This window comes from Salvelinus alpinus, chromosome 17 (genome assembly GCF_045679555.1).
Source record: "Salvelinus alpinus chromosome 17, SLU_Salpinus.1, whole genome shotgun sequence".
NCBI lineage: Eukaryota > Metazoa > Chordata > Actinopteri > Salmoniformes > Salmonidae > Salvelinus > Salvelinus alpinus.
This window is the reverse complement of record NC_092102.1, coordinates 48,665,803-48,683,840: the sequence shown is the minus strand read 5'-3', so window position 1 is coordinate 48,683,840 and position 18,038 is coordinate 48,665,803. Positions and strand designations below refer to the sequence as shown.

General features: G+C 46.0%; 1 protein-coding gene across 2 annotated transcripts in view; it reads right to left on the bottom strand.

Moving 5' to 3' along the window:
• LOC139543127 (alpha-enolase) overlaps positions 1 to 12,221 on the bottom strand; it is a 31,656-nt gene extending 19,435 nt beyond the window's left edge. The window contains exons 1-2 of one of the 2 annotated variants that reach the window (XM_071349334.1): positions 12,076 to 12,221; positions 8,237 to 8,331 (exon numbers count right to left, since the gene is read on the bottom strand). In XM_071349334.1, the coding sequence (XP_071205435.1) occupies positions 8,237 to 8,321 (85 nt within the window). In that variant the 5' untranslated portion in view covers positions 8,322 to 8,331; positions 12,076 to 12,221. The remainder of the gene's footprint in view (positions 1 to 8,236; positions 8,332 to 12,075) is intronic. The other variant, XM_071349335.1, reaches the window with a different exon arrangement.
• Between the last annotated feature and the right edge of the window lie 5,817 nt (positions 12,222 to 18,038).

The following is an 18,038-nucleotide window of genomic DNA, read 5'->3' as shown; positions in this document are numbered from 1 at the left end:
CACACACACACACACACACACACACACACACACACACACACACACACACACACACTGCAGCAGCTTCCAGGATGCGACTGCTGGCTCGGACACACACCAAGGTCAGACATTTTTGGATTCAAGAAAGATACAGGATGTGCAAATTTGATTCTAACTGCTCATTGGGCAAAAAATATATATAAAAAAATGCTGATCAAACCAATGACAGGGGTCCTGAGATCAGGAGAGATTTAAAGCTTAACCACAGAGACACACAGAGAGATTTAGGTCATGAGTTTAGGCTTATCAAATCATCTGCATCAAGAAATCAGCTATGGGATGCTTGATATAGCTTAGCAGTCAAGCCCAAAAAACCTATTCAGATAAATTGAGTCTTAGTGATTTCACTTGTTTTCAAATCAACTACAATCAAAGCATGCAACATATTGCATTTTGACACGTATACAGTATGTCTGAATTCAGTAAGGTTATCTTTTTTTAACATATGCCTAGATTCAGTTCAAATTTTAATTAAAATTTTTTAACCTTTATTTAACTAGGCAAGTCAGATAAGAACAAATTCTTATTTACAATGACGGCCTACCCCGTCCAAACCTGGACGACGCTGGGCCAATTGTGCGCCGCCCTATGGGACTCCCAAATCACGGCCGGTTGTGATACAGCCTGGAATGGAACCAGAGTCTCCTTAGACCGCTGCACCACTCGGAAGCCCTCTGTCCAGATACTAATATTTTATTTTTGTGGTTGCAAACCCCCCATCGGAGGACGTGACAGTCACTCTCAAAGAAAGAGAAATTAGCATGCTCAGCTCAAATGTTTGTTGTAACAAAAAATCTTTGGGTTCCGGGTTCAAAAAGGCATATACTTCAAAAACAAAAACATATACTTGAAGAAAAGAAAAACCGTCACTCATTGAAATAAATGTTGTTGTTTTTTAAAATACGTTTGAATGTGTTTCTTTTATCAGAAGAGGCCAGAACAAACGAACGCGTTTCGGTGGCAGCAATCCGTGTCTGTTCTGACCTCTGCTGAAAGACTGTTTCCAGTGAGTCACTCTCATCCCAGAGGATTAGTACTGGATCTGAAAATAGAAACAGAAGGACGATGCAGACCCGTCTAGTAACGACTGTAATTCAAAACCCCTTTTGTGTTATATAGCAGAGACACATTTACATCCGGGGGGTCTTGTCTCTCTGCACGCTCCAACAATCCAACCCTTATTTATACAGCAGCAGACAACACAAAGTGTATCCCAAATTGCCCTCTCTTCTCTTTATAGTGACATTCTTTTGAACAGAGGCCCAATGGGAATCCCTTTGGGCCTTGGTCAAAAATGGAGCAGTATAAAGGGAATACGGCATCCTTTGAGATGCATCCGATGCCAAATCAGGTTGGGGCGAGGTCCACCCTAAACTAGAAACCGTGAAGCTGCTAGCTTAGAGCACCTAGCAACCGTCGCACAAACGGTCAAAAGAGAGCAAATGGAAAACCCTTTCCCTTTTTTCGGGGGGGGGGGGGGGGGGGGATTTCAAGCCCATTTGTAAGCCCATGTTAAATCCAACATGTCTTCTCACCCCCCCTTCCCCACCACCCCACCCACCCCTTTCCTCTTCCTCGGTGGCCTAATTCAGATAGCTTCATTAACATTCTGGACATTCATTCATTAAGTTGAAATAGCTGCTTTGTTTTAGCCCACGGAGCAGAACGACAAAAGGGAACTCTTTACAAAGGCAGCGGAAAACCCCCGATTACATTCTGGATATTCAGAGTTAGTTGGTTGAATATTGTTAGGTTGGTTGAGATAAAAAAAAAAAATACATCTTGAAAGTTAAGGTATTGATTTCCAATGAATTGTAATCCCATTACAAATGACGGGTCTGTCATGTTCTATGCCTGTATGATCAACAACACTTTAAATATGACTTCAAAATTCACATGAGGAAGAGTATTAGAAGACTTCAGTGATTACCCCAGAAAAACTTATAAAAAGGACCAATTCCTGGTTAACAAGATGGAGTAGAATTAAGCAATAAGGCACGAGGGGGTGTGGTATATGGCCAATATACCACGGTTAAGGGCTGTTCTTACCACGAGGGGGTGTGGTATATGGCCAATATACCACGGTTAAGGGCTGTTCTTACCACGATGGGGTGTGGTATATGGCCAATATACCACGGTTAAGGGCTGTTCTTACCACGAGGGGGTGTGGTATATGGCCAATATACCACGGTTAAGGGCTGTTCTTACCACGAGAGGGTGTGGTATATGGCCAATATACCATGGTTAAGGGCTGTTCTTACCATGAGGGGGTGTGGTATATGGCCAATATACCACGGTTAAGGGCTGTTCTTACCACGAGAGGGTGTGGTATATGGCCAATATACCATGGTTAAGGGCTGTTCTTACCACGAGAGGGTGTGGTATATGGCCAATATACCATGGTTAAGGGCTGTTCTTACCATGAGGGGGTGTGGTATATGGCCAATATACCACGGTTAAGGGCTGTTCTTACCACAAACCCCTGAGGTGCCTTATTGCTATTATAAACTGGTTACAAACGTAATTAGAGCAGTAAAAATAAACGTTTTGCAATCCCCTTGAAATACGGTCTGATATACCACAGCTGTCAGCCAATCAGCATTCAGGGCTGGAACCACCCAGTTTATAATAAGTATTAACCTGGCCTCTTTTAGGCCTCTAGGTATTACGGAGTCCAACCTGTGAACTCTGTCTCCATCTCAAATAGTACCCTATTCACTATATAGCGCACTACTTCTGACCAGGGCTCATAGGGGTGCACTGAAAGTAGTAGGCAAAAGTAGTGCACTATATAGGGAATAGGGTGCCATTTGGGAACCAGAGGTGTCAGATTGGAGATGGAGGGTTATATCCTGCTGATAGGCTACTATTAAATGGAGAGGGAGGGTTATAACCTTCTGATAGGCTACTATTAAATGGAGAGGGAGGGTTATAACCTGCTGATAGGCTATTATTAAATGGAGATGGAGGGTTATAACCTGCTGATAGGCTACTATTAAATGGAGATGGAGGGTTAGAACCTGCTGATAGGCTACTATTAAATGGAGATGGAGGGTTATAACCTGCTGATAGGCTACTATTAAATGGAGAGGGAGGGTTATAACCTGCTGATAGGCTACTATTAAATGGAGATGGAGGGTTATAACCTGCTGATAGGCTACTATTAAATAGAGATGGAGGGTTATAACCTGCTGATAGGCTACTATTAAATGGAGATGGAGGGTTATAACCTGCTGATAGGCTACTATTAAATGGAGATGGGGGGGATAGAACCTGCTGATAGGCTACTATTAAATGGAGATGGGGGGATAGAACCTGCTGATAGGCTACTATTAAATGGAGATGGAGAGTTATAACCTGCTGATAGGCTACTATTAAATAGAGATGGAGGGATGCAACCGATTGAGAGGGAAAGGGACTAGCCTGGAACTAACTCACTCTGCCAGTAGGAGAGGGACTAGCCTGGAGCTAACTCACTCTGCCAGTTGGAGAGGGACTAGCCTGGCGCTAACTCACTCTGCCAGTTGGAGAGGGACTAGCCTGGAGCTAACTCACTCTGTCAGTCGGAGAGGGACTAGCCTAGAGCTAACTCACTCTGCCAGTCGGAGAGGGACTAGCCTGGAGCTAACTCACTCTGCCAGTTGGAGAGGGACTAGCCTGGAGCTAACTCACTCTTTCCAGTTGGAGAGGGACTAGCCTGGCGCTAACTCACTCTGCCAGTTGGAGAGGGACTAGCCTGGAGCTAACTCACTCTGTCAGTTGGAGAGGGACTAGCCTGGAACTAACTCACTCTGCCAGTCGGAGAGGGACTAGCCTGGAACTAACTCACTCTGCCAGTTGGAAAGGTACTAGCCTGGAGCTAACTCACTCTGCCAGTAGGAGAGGGACTAGCCTGGAGCTAACTCACTCTGTCAGTCGGAGAGGGACTAGCCTGGAGCTAACTCACTCTGTCAATTGGAGAGGGACTAGCCTGGAACTAACTCACTCTGTTAGTTGGAGAAGGACTAGCCTGGAACTAACTCACTCTGCCAGTAGGAGAGGGACTAGCCTGGAGCTAACTCACTCTGCCAGTCGGAGAGGGACTAGCCTGGAACTAACTCACTCTGCCAGTAGGAGAGGGACTAGCCTGGAGCTAACTCACTCTGTCAGTCGGAGAGGGACTAGCCTGGAGCTAACTCACTCTGCCAGTCGGAGAGGGACTAGCCTGGAGCTAACTCACTCTGTCAGTCGGAGAGGGACTAGCCTGGAGCTAACTCACTCTGTCAATTGGAGAGGGACTAGCCTGCAGCTAACTCATTCTGTCAGTTGGAGAGGAACTAGCCTGGAGCTAACTCACTCTGCCAGTCGGAGAGGGACTAGCCTGGAGCTAACTCACTCTGTCAGTCGGAGAGGGACTAGCCTGGAGCTAACTCACTCTGCCAGTTGGAGAGGGACTAGCCTGGAGCTAACTCACTCTGCCAGTAGGAGAGGGACTAGCCTGGAGCTAACTCACTCTGTCAATTGGAGAGGGACTAGCCTGGAGCTAACTCACTCTGTCAATTGGAGAGGGACTAGCCTGGAACTAACTCACTCTGTCAGTTGGAGAAGGACTAGCCTGGAACTAACTCCCTCTGCCAGTAGGAGAGGGACTAGCCTGGAGCTAACTCACTCTGCCAGTTGGAGAGGGACTAGCCTGGAACTAACTCACTCTGCCAGTAGGAGAGGGACTAGCCTGGAGCTAACTCACTCTGTCAGTCGGAGAGGGACTAGCCTGGAGCTAACTCACTCTGCCAGTCGGAGAGGGACTAGCCTGGAGCTAACTCACTCTGTCAGTCGGAGAGGGACTAGCCTGGAGCTAACTCACTCTGCCAGTTGGAGAGGGACTAGCCTGGAGCTAACTCACTCTGTCAGTTGGAGAGGGACTAGCCTGGAGCTAACTCACTCTGCCAGTTGGAGAGGGACTAGCCTGGAGCTAACTCACTCTGTCAGTTGGAGAGGGACTAGCCTGGAACTAACTCACTCTGCCAGTCGGAGAGGGACTAGCCTGGAACTAACTCACTCTGCCAGTTGGAAAGGTACTAGCCTGGAGCTAACTCACTCTGCCAGTAGGAGAGGGACTAGCCTGGAGCTAACTCACTCTGTCAGTCGGAGAGGGACTAGCCTGGAGCTAACTCACTCTGTCAATTGGAGAGGGACTAGCCTGGAACTAACTCACTCTGTTAGTTGGAGAAGGACTAGCCTGGAACTAACTCACTCTGCCAGTAGGAGAGGGACTAGCCTGGAGCTAACTCACTCTGCCAGTTGGAGAGGGACTAGCCTGGAACTAACTCACTCTGCCAGTAGGAGAGGGACTAGCCTGGAGCTAACTCACTCTGTCAGTCGGAGAGGGACTAGCCTGGAGCTAACTCACTCTGCCAGTCGGAGATGGACTAGCCTGGAGCTAACTCACTCTGTCAGTCGGAGAGGGACTAGCCTGGAGCTAACTCACTCTGTCAATTGGAGAGGGACTAGCCTGCAGCTAACTCATTCTGTCAGTTGGAGAGGAACTAGCCTGGAGCTAACTCACTCTGCCAGTCGGAGAGGGACTAGCCTGGAGCTAACTCACTCTGTCAGTCGGAGAGGGACTAGCCTGGAGCTAACTCACTCTGCCAGTTGGAGAGGGACTAGCCTGGAGCTAACTCACTCTGCCAGTAGGAGAGGGACTAGCCTGGAGCTAACTCACTCTGTCAATTGGAGAGGGACTAGCCTGGAGCTAACTCACTCTGTCAATTGGAGAGGGACTAGCCTGGAACTAACTCACTCTGTCAGTTGGAGAAGGACTAGCCTGGAACTAACTCCCTCTGCCAGTAGGAGAGGGACTAGCCTGGAGCTAACTCACTCTGCCAGTTGGAGAGGGACTAGCCTGGAACTAACTCACTCTGCCAGTAGGAGAGGGACTAGCCTGGAGCTAACTCACTCTGTCAGTCGGAGAGGGACTAGCCTGGAGCTAACTCACTCTGCCAGTCGGAGAGGGACTAGCCTGGAGCTAACTCACTCTGTCAGTCGGAGAGGGACTAGCCTGCAGCTAACTCACTCTGTCAATTGGAGAGGGACTAGCCTGCAGCTAACTCACTCTGTCAGTTGGAGAGGGACTAGCCTGGAGCTAACTCACTCTGCCAGTTGGAGAGGGACTAGCCTGCAGCTAACTCACTCTGTCAGTAGGAGAGGGACTAGCCTGCAGCTAACTCACTCTGCCAGTAGGAGAGGGACTAGCCTGGAGCTAACTCACTCTGCCAGTAGGAGAGGGACTAGCCTGGAGCTAACTCACTCTGCCAGTAGGAGAGGGACTAGCCTGGAGCTAACTCACTCTGCCAGTAGGAGAGGGACTAGCCTGGAGCTAACTCACTCTGCCAGTCGGAGAGGGACTAGCCTGGAGCTAGCCTCGTGTTGCCATACCTCTAAAATCACGTCGTTGTCACACCTTCCTTGGAGGTCTGGGAGAATTTTCTATTGCAAAAACGTTTTGAATGATCCACTGGGAGCCGTTCAAACCAATTTTGATTGGATGTTCCATCTAAAGAACCCCTCCCCACACGCCCGTAGACAGCGTTGTGTGTTATGTGCATCACTGTTTTCCGTCCAGCTAGTTGTTGTTGTTGCCTATGCTAGTTTCAAGACTGACGCCATGTCATTCAAGACTGACGCCATGTCATTGATCCACAGTCCATAGGTAAGGCTGCGCAGTGTAATAAATATGCCCTCGATACAGTTCTAAAGTCTAATACAGCCACAGTGTGATTTCAAAAGATTTTTGTCCAATTGACAAATTATTTTATTTTGTTGAATTTCTATAACAACATTCCAACCTATTCCATTATGGCATGATTCCACTATTTGTATTAATTTGCCTCACTTTCAATAAAGCAACTTTTATTTTGAAGGCGAACCGCAAATTTCAATATTGTGGCTAATCCTTACTGTGGCTAGCTTCACATAGATGGGTCCGACCATCATTAATCAAATACGAACTGTCTTATAAATTCTGGGTATTTTAGATGATGACACCTAGCTAGATAGTTAGCTAGCTAACTATAGCTACTGAAACAGATTATGTTGTTTTGCTATGTTTTAAGGGGGGGGGGGGGGACATTGTTTGCGTCCATCATCTAGCTAGCTTTGTTTCTGACCAGCACCGTCGAGAGCTTGGGGAAGAGTGTCTCCGCTCATACGGCAGGTGCACGAGACAAAACTTTACCAGCATCAAAGCATACGTATCGGTGAATCCCTGTGACATATGAAATATGACTGAAAGTGTAATCAATGTGCAATAGCTACGTAAAAAAAGTAATGAACGTGTTGAATTATTATGTGGCATGCAGTCATATGCAGGTCCTGACTGGTCAACAAGCTTATTAAATGGGGTTATTTGACGTGTATATTTTTGGGGGGACATCAAAAGACCCAAACGACGTTCCATAATTAGCAGTGCTTTATTCTAAATCTGATAACCGCAGACAGTTGCTAAATATATCCTAGACAACGTGCATGCATGCAATGTTGCTTAAACTATGAAAACTGGCCCCCTTAGAGAGAACTGTGGTATGTACAACATGCACCCAAAGTGGAACCCTAACCCTACAGAGAACAAGGTGGAACCCTAACCCTACAGAGAACAAGGTGGAACCCTAACCCTACAGAGAACAAAGTGGAACCCTAACCCTACAGAGAACAAAGTGGAACCCTAACCCTACAGAGAACATAGTGGAACCCTAACCCTACAGAGAACAAGGTGGAACCCTAACCCTACAGAGAACAAAGTGGAACCCTAACCCTACAGAGAACAAAGTGGAACCCTAACCCTACAGAGAACAAAGTGGAACCCTAACCCTACAGAGAACAAAGTGGAACCCTAACCCTACAGAGAACAAAGTGGAACCCTAACCCTACAGAGAACAAAGTGGAACCCTAACCCTACAGAGAACAAAGTGGAACCCTAACCCTACAGAGAACAAAGTGGAACCCTAACCCTACAGAGAACAAGGTGGAACCCTAACCCTACAGAGAACAAAGTGGAACCCTAACCCTACAGAGAACAAAGTGGAACCCTAACCCTACAGAGAACAACGTGGAACCCTAACCCTACAGAGAACAAGGTGGAACCCTAACCCTACAGAGAACAAAGTGTACAGATAGTATTTTAGTCCTCAAATAGTCCTGCTCTAGTATAACCTCTTCTTACCTTTCTTGGTGTACAGGTCGACCTCCACGGTGGGGTTTCCACGGGAGTCGAAAATCTCACGAGCGTGAATCTTCAGGATGGACATGGTTCTGGAACTACACAGGAGACAAGAGAGGGGAGAAAAGTAAGAAAGAGGAGGATGAAAGAGAGGAGATAAAGGAGGATGGGAGAGAGGAGAGAAAGGAGGATGGGAGAGAGAGGAGGATGGGAGAGAGGAGAGAAAGGAGAATGGGGGAGAGGAGAGAAAGGAGGATAGGAGAGAGAGGAGGATGGGAGAGAGGAGAGAAAGGAGGATAGGAGAGAGAGGAGAGAGAGGAGGATGGGAGAGATGAGATAAAGGAGGATGGGAGAGAGAGGAGGATGGGAGAGAGGAGAGAAAGGAGGATAGGAGAGAGGAGGATGAGAGAGAGGAGATAAAGGAGGATGGGAGAGAGGAGAGAAAGTAGGATGGGAGAGAGAGGAGGATGGGAGAGAGGAGAGAAAGGAGAATGGGGGAGAGGAGAGAAAGGAGGATAGGAGAGAGAGGAGGATGGGAGAGAGGAGAGAAAGGAGGATAGGAGAGAGAGGAGATAAAGGAGGATGGGGGAGAGGTAAATGTTGAAGACATCTACACACCAGCCCTCAGTGAGGATCTAGGTCTGAAGTCAGGACAGTGAGTCAGGAGAGTGACTCAGGACAGAATTTTGGCAACATTTGAAATGCTCAATGACAGAATCCAACAGTATAAAACAGAAAAGTTTACATTATAAAAAAAACAAAAGCATAAAACACAAAACACAAAAGCATAAAGTCAACATAAAAGTCCACGGACTGTACCTGTGTAGCCACTGTTATGGGGAAATGAGTTGACAGACCTGTGCAGATAATACTGTAGACAATGCCATGTGATGTCAGCACAACCTGTACACAGTTGCTGCAGTCTGTGTGGCCAAAGCATGGGTGTGTCCTTGTAAAATATGTATGGGTGGGGCTCCACGGGACTGAAGCATCGACCTCTGCAGCATGACCTGATCCAATGACCCCTGGGTTAAGGTGCAGCCTGTCTCGCCTGACATGTTACTGGGCACCAATGTTTTCTGCTGAATCACGGGTGTCGTAGGACTAAATCAATTGCTGCGTGCTGCGTCCAAGTATTTTTTTCAATATGACAAAGCAAATTACTAGCTGACGACCCATGACATTGCCTAGGCGTTTGGCAGGTACATGTACCACTTTACAGGGGAAATACAGCACAACGTGTACTTTTGGTTCAAAGCCATTTCAGAACTTAGTATACCTTTACTGTGACGTCTGTAATGTCCTGAACATTACCCTACTATGAAACAGCCCAGTTAACACCTCACATTTCAAACATGTTTGGAGAAGAGAGATTTTAAACCACATCAAGGCTCTATATTCAGTATTTTTGCAGATATCCCGGGTGAAATGAACTGTGTTCCCCAATACATAACATGAGTGATGGATTTTAATTCACTGTTTTTTTTTCGTTTTTTTCTTCGATTTTAGACCAGATTGAGGTCCGGGCCTGCCCTGCCCTTGTCTGTACTAGACTGTTCTGCACACAGACTATGGATTTTCCTTTCATCGGTTTTATGTGACTTTCCCTGATGAATGAACCCCCATGTTCCAGCCTTTAGCCACTGAAACCAGACAGACACACTCCATCAATCAACCCCTACTGGAACAATGGGAAATGATCTGGTAATAAATGTCCATGGTGTGGAAACTTTCCACTGGGCTACAAAGCACAGAGAGGAGAAGAAGGGCCAATGTCAGCCGACATAAACAGAAGCATAAATACACACAGACAGGACTGTCCTCTCTATAGCACTCACAACACTGGTCAGGACTAATGTTTAGCCTACAGTTGGGCAACACAGCACCTAATGTCACCTGACATTTTAAAGAAACAGAACATAATGATAACACAGCTATAACACATTACTTATAACATGTAGCTATAACACATTACTTATAACATGTAGCTGTAACACATATATAACGGCAATGTTTTTTTCCTCTTGTCTCAGTGTGCAGAGACGGAGAAAGACAGAGTTGAACCTGCTGATAGGCTACTATAAAATGGCTCCTATAAAATGTCTTCCTCGCACTGAAATAAATAATAAAAGACTTAACATTCAACTATTTAATTCAGCTTCGTTCCTTCGCCCGTTTTTCATTTATCTCTGGGTATGACAATAAGAATTTTGCTGTGTTTTCTCCCTAGTTTAATGATTAACTTTAACAAATAGAAATTAAACTATTTATTTAAACATTTTATCTTCGCGTGTGCAATGGAAACATTGAGTTTGATTTTATTTTTTTACAGGGACAGTGCACATTAATCAACGTTTCAGTAAAAGTGCCGGTTTTAGGCAGCCGGAAAATTTTCAACCGCAGTCCCTGGGCAGGTTATTGATTTCTTAGCATCTCTGAAAGGGAACAACAAAGTAACCACCTTTGGCTACATTGTATCTGCAACAGATTGCTACATTTAATATTCTGTCCACCATTGCAGTCAGAAACTGGTAGTTGGCCACACTGCATAGAAGTGAACGGGGAAAGGGTGGGGTTACCTAGTCAGTTGTACAACAGAAAGGGGGTTACCTAGTCAGTTGTACAACAGAAAGGGGGATACCTAGTCAGTTGTACAACAGAAAGGGGGATACCTAGTCAGTTGTATAACAGAAAGGGGGATACCTAGTCAGTTGTACAACAGAAAGGGGGGTACCTAGTCAGTTGTACAACAGAAAGGGGGATACCTAGTCAGTTGTACAACAGAAAGGGGAGTACCTAGTCAGTTGTACAACAGAAAGGGGGATACCTAGTCAGTTGTACAACAGAAAGGGGGGATACCTAGTCAGTTGTACAACAGAAAGGGGGGATACCTAGTCAGTTGTACAACAGAAAGGGGAGATACCTAGTCAGTTGTACAACAGAAAGGGAAAGGGTGGGGATACCTAGTCAGTTGTACAACAGAAAGGGGGATACCTAGTCAGTTGTACAACAGAAAGGGGGATACCTAGTCAGTTGTACAACAGAAAGGGGGATACCTAGTCAGTTGTACAACAGAAAGGGGGATACCTAGTCAGTTGTACAACTGAATGCATTCAACAGAAAATGTGTCTTTGCATCCAACCCAACCCCTCTGAATCAGAGAGGTGCAGGGAGGCTGCCTTCATCGATGTCCACGTCATCGGCGTCAGGGGAGGACTCAAGGGCAGAACAGCAGTTATGTCCACCTTTCCGGCTCGGGGATTCGAACCGGCGACCTTTCGGTTACTGGCCAAAAGCACTAAAGCACTAGACTACCTGCCGCCCCATGACAAGCAATGAATGAACAGTGAAATGCCTTTGCCTATGGAAAAAAAATACAGGAAGGTGTGGCAGAGTATTTCAGTAGTGATAAAACACTGTTATCTAGCTGTGTGGTTGCAACTTGACGCCTTTTCCTTTCCCCCTCACTGCCGCTTCTAAATGGAGTGACATCTCGCCAGCTGACGGGACGGGTTAAAAATAGACAAGCTACCAAGCTGCAAGCCGTGGCCAGGCACCATCATTTATTTATTTATTTAATTTTACCTTTATTTAACTAGGAAAGTCATTAATAGCTTGAAAATGAAAAGGCAAAAGACCCCCAAAAAATTATAACACTTTATGAGACCACTCTGCATTTCTGATGATACGATAACGGGGAAATAAAGTAGGGCCTACAATGGCATCAGACAAATAATGCAAAAGTAGCCGATATTTTATACGATTTGAGACAATTTATAGTCATTACAACAACATAAAACGAATTTCGCAAAAGAATAGAAAATAGAACGCCTTCATCTTACCTTTATCTGGCCTTAACTGTGTGCAAGGGTAGTGTTGCCTCTCGTTCGGGTCGACAGAGAAGGCGCTCGTCACAGTGCGCGATGCTGATAAATGGGCCAAAATCAGGAAGAGATTCTTCCACGCCGTTTGATTGGCTGGGATGGGAATCACGTGGCAGGAGCGTGCGAGGCGGACTGCACGTTCACAAGCCATATCAAGACTGACAATTAGATTGGAGAAAGGATGCGGAGGTTTCTATACCCCAACATCACCCCTCAAACGTAAAGGATAACATGCCTAAAAAAAAACACATATACAGAAGAAATGTATAGGCTACAAGTTGTTGAATTGATCCAACACGAGTGGGCAAGGAAAGGGCGATGTAACGATACATAGTTGAATACGTCAGCATATGCTATGATCTCTGCAACGACACAGGGTATCGTTAGATAGACGCGGCTTTTTTGTTGTTGTTGCCCCAACGTTAGTTTGCAGCCTATGTTTCAGTGTCCTAGGCCTGTGTCCAAATGAAGGCGAGGCACATCATTTCACTTAAGCACCAGCTGTCAGAGCAGCTCATAGATTACTGCACCTGTACATAGCCCATCTATAATTCAGCCCAAACAACTACCTCTTTGCCTACTGTATTTATTTATTTATTTTGCTCCTTTGCACCCCATTATTTCTGTCTCTACTTTGCGCTTTCTTCCACTGCAAACCAACCATTCCAGTGTTTTTATTTTTTATTTTACTTGCTGTGTTGTATTTACTTCGCCACCATGGCCTTTTTATATTTTTATTTATTTATACATATATTTGTTTGCCTTCACCTCCCTTATCTCACCTCACTTGCTCACATTGTATATAGACTTATTTTTTTTTCACTGTATCATTGACTATATGTTTGTTTTACTCCATGTGTAACTATGTGTTGTTGTATGTGTCGAACTGCTTTGCTTTATCTTGGCCAGGTCGCAATTGTAAATGAGAACATGTTCTCAATTTGCCTACCTGGTTAAATAAAGGTTAAATAAAAAAAATAAAAAAAACTCACTGTGTGGGTTAGAGAGCCTATGCTGCTTGCTATAATAATGTTAACGTTTTCCTCCCAGAAGTATGTTGTTAACACAGTGATTTATTTATTACGTAACAGTCTATACATCTAGTATCGCCTTCATTACAGGTCTAGGTCTACCATATAAAGCTATTGATTCTAAAGGAGTGGACTCCACTCCCATTAACGTGTCATAAAGATGCAATATTCTACTGTGGAAAATCTTACTAATCCAAATGATTATGTTTACGACGTTCACGTATGATTATGCTGTTCTATTCAGGAGATCTGCCATGCATTTTTGAAGAGGATTTCATGGCTGAATCATCATGTGCACTCACTAAATCAAACCATCTCTGGCTACATTTCTCTCTGATTCCTGGAGGCCAAAAGCAGCATAGTGGGTTTTCCCTTCTATGGTTCTCTTCCTCACAGGAGCTGTGATCATGCCCAGCCTACTGTCATGCAGCTGTGATCATGCCCAGCCTGCTGTCATACAGCTGAGCTGTGATCATGCCCAGCCTACTGCAATGCAGCTGTGATCATGCCCAGCCTACTGTCATGCAGCTGTGATCATGCCCTGCCTACTGCCATGCAGCTGTGATCATGCCCAGCTTACTGCCATGCAGCTGTGATTATGCCCAGCCTACTGTCATGCAGCTGTGATCATGCCCTGCCTACTGCCATGCAGCTGTGATCATGCCCAGCCTACTGTCATGCAGCTGTGATCATGCCCAGCCTACTGTCATGCAGCTGAGCTGTGATCATGCCCTGCCTACTGTCATGTAGCTGTGATTTCCTGGCTGAATCATGTATTGCTAGCTGATGTGTGAAAGGCAGTAGGGGTATAGTGGTTCTCCTCCTCACCGAGGCTGAGCTGAGCTGTCGATGATGCTGATCATGGATAGTCTACTGTCATGCAGCTGTGATGCTGATCATGCTGTGATGCAGCTTACTTCAGGCTCTATTCAATTTGTTTTTCTGTGATTATTCGCATCCTCTCTCCTCGCCTCCTCTCTCCTTGCCTCCTCTCTCCTCGTCTCCTCTTTCCTCACCTCCTCTCTCCTCGCCTCCTTTCTCCTCGCCTCCTCTCTCCTCGCCTCCTCTCTCCTCGTCTCCTCTCTCCTCACCACCTCTCTCCTTGCCTCCTCTCTCCTCGCATCCTCTCACCTTGACTCCTCTCTCCTAGCCTCCTCTCTCCTCTTCAACTGTATTTGAGGAGAAGTTCCAAGGTCCCTCTCCTTGCCCCTTCTTCTCCAATGGGATGATTCAAGAACGAGGCAAGAAGAGAGGGTGCAAGGAACCGAGAGAGTGCTGTGATGCAGCTTCCCTCTGTCACGCAGCTAGGCAGAGCAGAGCCAAATGGCCATGCTACAGTATCACGTCCATCCCATCCTCCATGACTGTTTGCTGCAGTGACCTTGAGGCCAATAGAGGCACAACTGCACCATCTGCTGTCAGCTCCCTGCTAGTGAAAATAGCAACAAGATATGAAGCTTTGGTGAGGGGAAGTGTGGTGTTGAACATAGATGCAGGATCTCAAATAAAATTGCTCCACACTGTGGAAAGTTAGTAAAGAATGGTGTTCATGCAGGAGCCAATGGGGTTATTGAGAGGGGGGGGTGTACATGAAGGAAGTAATGGGATGCTTGAGGGGAGGGGTTCAGGATGCAGAAACGCACCAAATTGCGGGCTGCAGTTGATTACTATTGAGATAGTAGCGCCAGGCTGCCCTGCATCACTCAGGCACCATTGGTCCTGTCGGCTTAGAGGCAAAAGACACATTTCAGATTCGTTCAGAAATGTTTGTTTTTTTTACGTTTGTTTTCTATTATCCCCTGGGTTCTGGATGACTACAGTCAGGTCGGCCAAGCCTGGTTAGGAATTGTCCATGGTCCTAACAACATCTCCAGGTAATAGGTAACACATTGCATAACACATTGCATAGTATAATTGCATAGTATAATAAGTAGACCTAATAATGAAAGAAAAAAAATCGACAATTTTGAGTTTTGTAAAGTTAGTGTGGGTGAGGTGGGGAAATTATTGCTGTCCATCAATAATGAGAAACCACCTGGTATTGACGAGCTAGATGGAAAGCTACTGAGGATGATAGCTGACTCTATAGCCACTCCTGTCTGTCATATCTTTAATCTGAGCCTAGAGGAAAGTCTTTGTCCTCATGCCTGAAGGGCAGCCAAAGTCATTCCATTACCCGATAATGATAAAGCACCCTTTATTTGTTCTAACAGTAATTAGCTTGCTGCTGAATCTTAGTAAACTTTAGGAAAAAATGGTGTTTGACCAGATACAATTTAACAACAAACTTTCAGCATGTTTATAGAGAAGGGCACTCACATGTACTGCACTGACACAAATGAGTGGTTGAAAGAAAATGCATAATAAGAAGATTGTGGGAGCTGTATTGTTAGATTTCAGTGCAGCCGTTGATATTTATGACCATAACCTGATGTTGAATAAACACATGTTGTGGCTTTTCAACCTCTGCCATATCGTGGATTCAGAGCCATCTATCTAATAGAACTCAGAGAGTTTTCTTTAATGGAAGCTTCTCTAATGTTAAACATGTAACGTGCGGTGTACCGCAGGGCAGCACTCTTGGCCCTCTACTCTTTTCTATTTTTACCAATGACCTGCCACTGGCATTAAACAAAGCCTGTGTGTCCATGTATGCTGATGATGCAATCATATACGCATCAGCAACCACAACTAATGAAGTCACTGAAGCCCTTAACAAAGAGTTACAGTCAGGTTTAGAATGAGTGGCCAGTAATAAACTAGTCCTCCTTATATTTCATCCTGGCAGCCTCCTAAGTTTGTAGTTATAATAAGCCCATTCTCTGTAATAGTCACCTGGCTGTACTTTGTCATGTTTGCTCCTTTATGTTGATGTATCTCTAATGTTATATCTCCCTTCCAGACCACCACATTAATCCTTTCTCCAAGGCCTTACAAGCCACAACTCCTAACACATCCTTCCTACCAACAGGCCTTACAAGCCACAACTCCTAACACATCCTTCCTACCAACAGGCCTTACAAGCCACAACTCCGAACACATCCTTCCTACCAACAGGCCTTACAAGCCACAACTCCGAACACATCCTTCCTACCAACAGGCCTTACAAGCCACAACTCCGAACACATCCTTCCTACCAACAGGCCTTACAAGCCACAACTCCGAACACATCCTTCCTACCAACAGGCCTTACAAGCCACAACTCCTAACACATCCTTCCTACCAACAGGCCTTACAAGCCACAACTCCGAACACATCCTTCCTACCAACAGGCCTTACAAGCCACAACTCCGAACACATCCTTCCTACCAACAGGCCTTACAAGCCACAACTCCGAACACATCCTTCCTACCAACAGGCCTTACAAGCCACAACTCCGAACACATCCTTCCTACCAACAGGCCTTACAAGCCACAACTCCGAACACATCCTTCCTACCAACAGGCCTTACAAGCCACAACTCCGAACACATCCTTCCTACCAACAGGCCTTACAAGCCACAACTCCGAACACATCCTTCCTACCAACAGGCCTTACAAGCCACAACTCCGAACACATCCTTCCTACCAACAGGCCTTACAAGCCACAACTCCGAACACATCCTTCCTACCAACAGGCCTTACAAGCCACAACTCCGAACACATCCTTCCTACCAACAGGCCTTACAAGCCACAACTCCGAACACATCCTTCCTACCAACAGGCCTTACAAGCCACAACTCCTAACACATCCTTCCTACCAACAGACCTTACAAGCCACAACTCCGAACACATCCTTCCTACCAACAGGCCTTACAAGCCACAACTCCGAACACATCCTTCCTACCAACAGGCCTTACAAGCCCCAACTCATAGCTTCCGTCCAAACCCTCCTCCCAAGTCTCAACATTTGCATTCTGACAGATGCCCCATGGTGGCAGCAACAGTCCTGAACCTAGTTTACAGTCAAGATGGCAGCAACAGTCCTGAACCTAGCCTACAGTCAAGGTGGCAGCAACAGTCCTGAACCTAGTTTACAGTCAAGATGGCAGCAACAGTCCTGAACCTAGCCTACAGTCAAGGTGGCAGCAACAGTCCTGAACCTAGTTTACAGTCAAGATGGCAGCAACAGTCCTGAACCTAGCCTACAGTCAAGGTGGCAGCAACAGTCCTGAACCTAGTTTACAGTCAAGATGGCAGCAACAGTCCTGAACCTAGCCTACAGTCCATGGTGGCAGCAACAGTCCTGAACCTAGTTTACAGTCATGGTGGCAGCAACAGTCCTGAACCTAGTTTACAGTCCATGGTGGCAGCAACAGTCCTGAACCTAGTTTACAGTCATGGTGGCAGCAACAGTCCTGAACCTAGTTTACAGTCCATGGTGGCAGAAACAGTCCTGAACCTAGTTTACAGTCAAGATGGCAGCAACAGTCCTGAACCTAGCCTACAGTCCATGGTGGCAGCAACAGTCCTGAACCTAGTTTACAGTCAAGATGGCAGCAACAGTCCTGAACCTAGCCTACAGTCAAGGTGGCAGCAACAGTCCTGAACCTAGTTTACAGTCAAGATGGCAGCAACAGTCCTGAACCTAGCCTACAGTCAAGGTGGCAGCAACAGTCCTGAACCTAGTTTACAGTCAAGATGGCAGCAACAGTCCTGAACCTAGCCTACAGTCAAGGTGGCAGCAACAGTCCTGAACCTAGTTTACAGTCAAGATGGCAGCAACAGTCCTGAACCTAGCCTACAGTCCATGGTGGCAGCAACAGTCCTGAACCTAGTTTACAGTCATGGTGGCAGCAACAGTCCTGAACCTAGTTTACAGTCCATGGTGGCAGCAACAGTCCTGAACCTAGTTTACAGTCATGGTGGCAGCAACAGTCCTGAACCTAGTTTACAGTCCATGGTGGCAGAA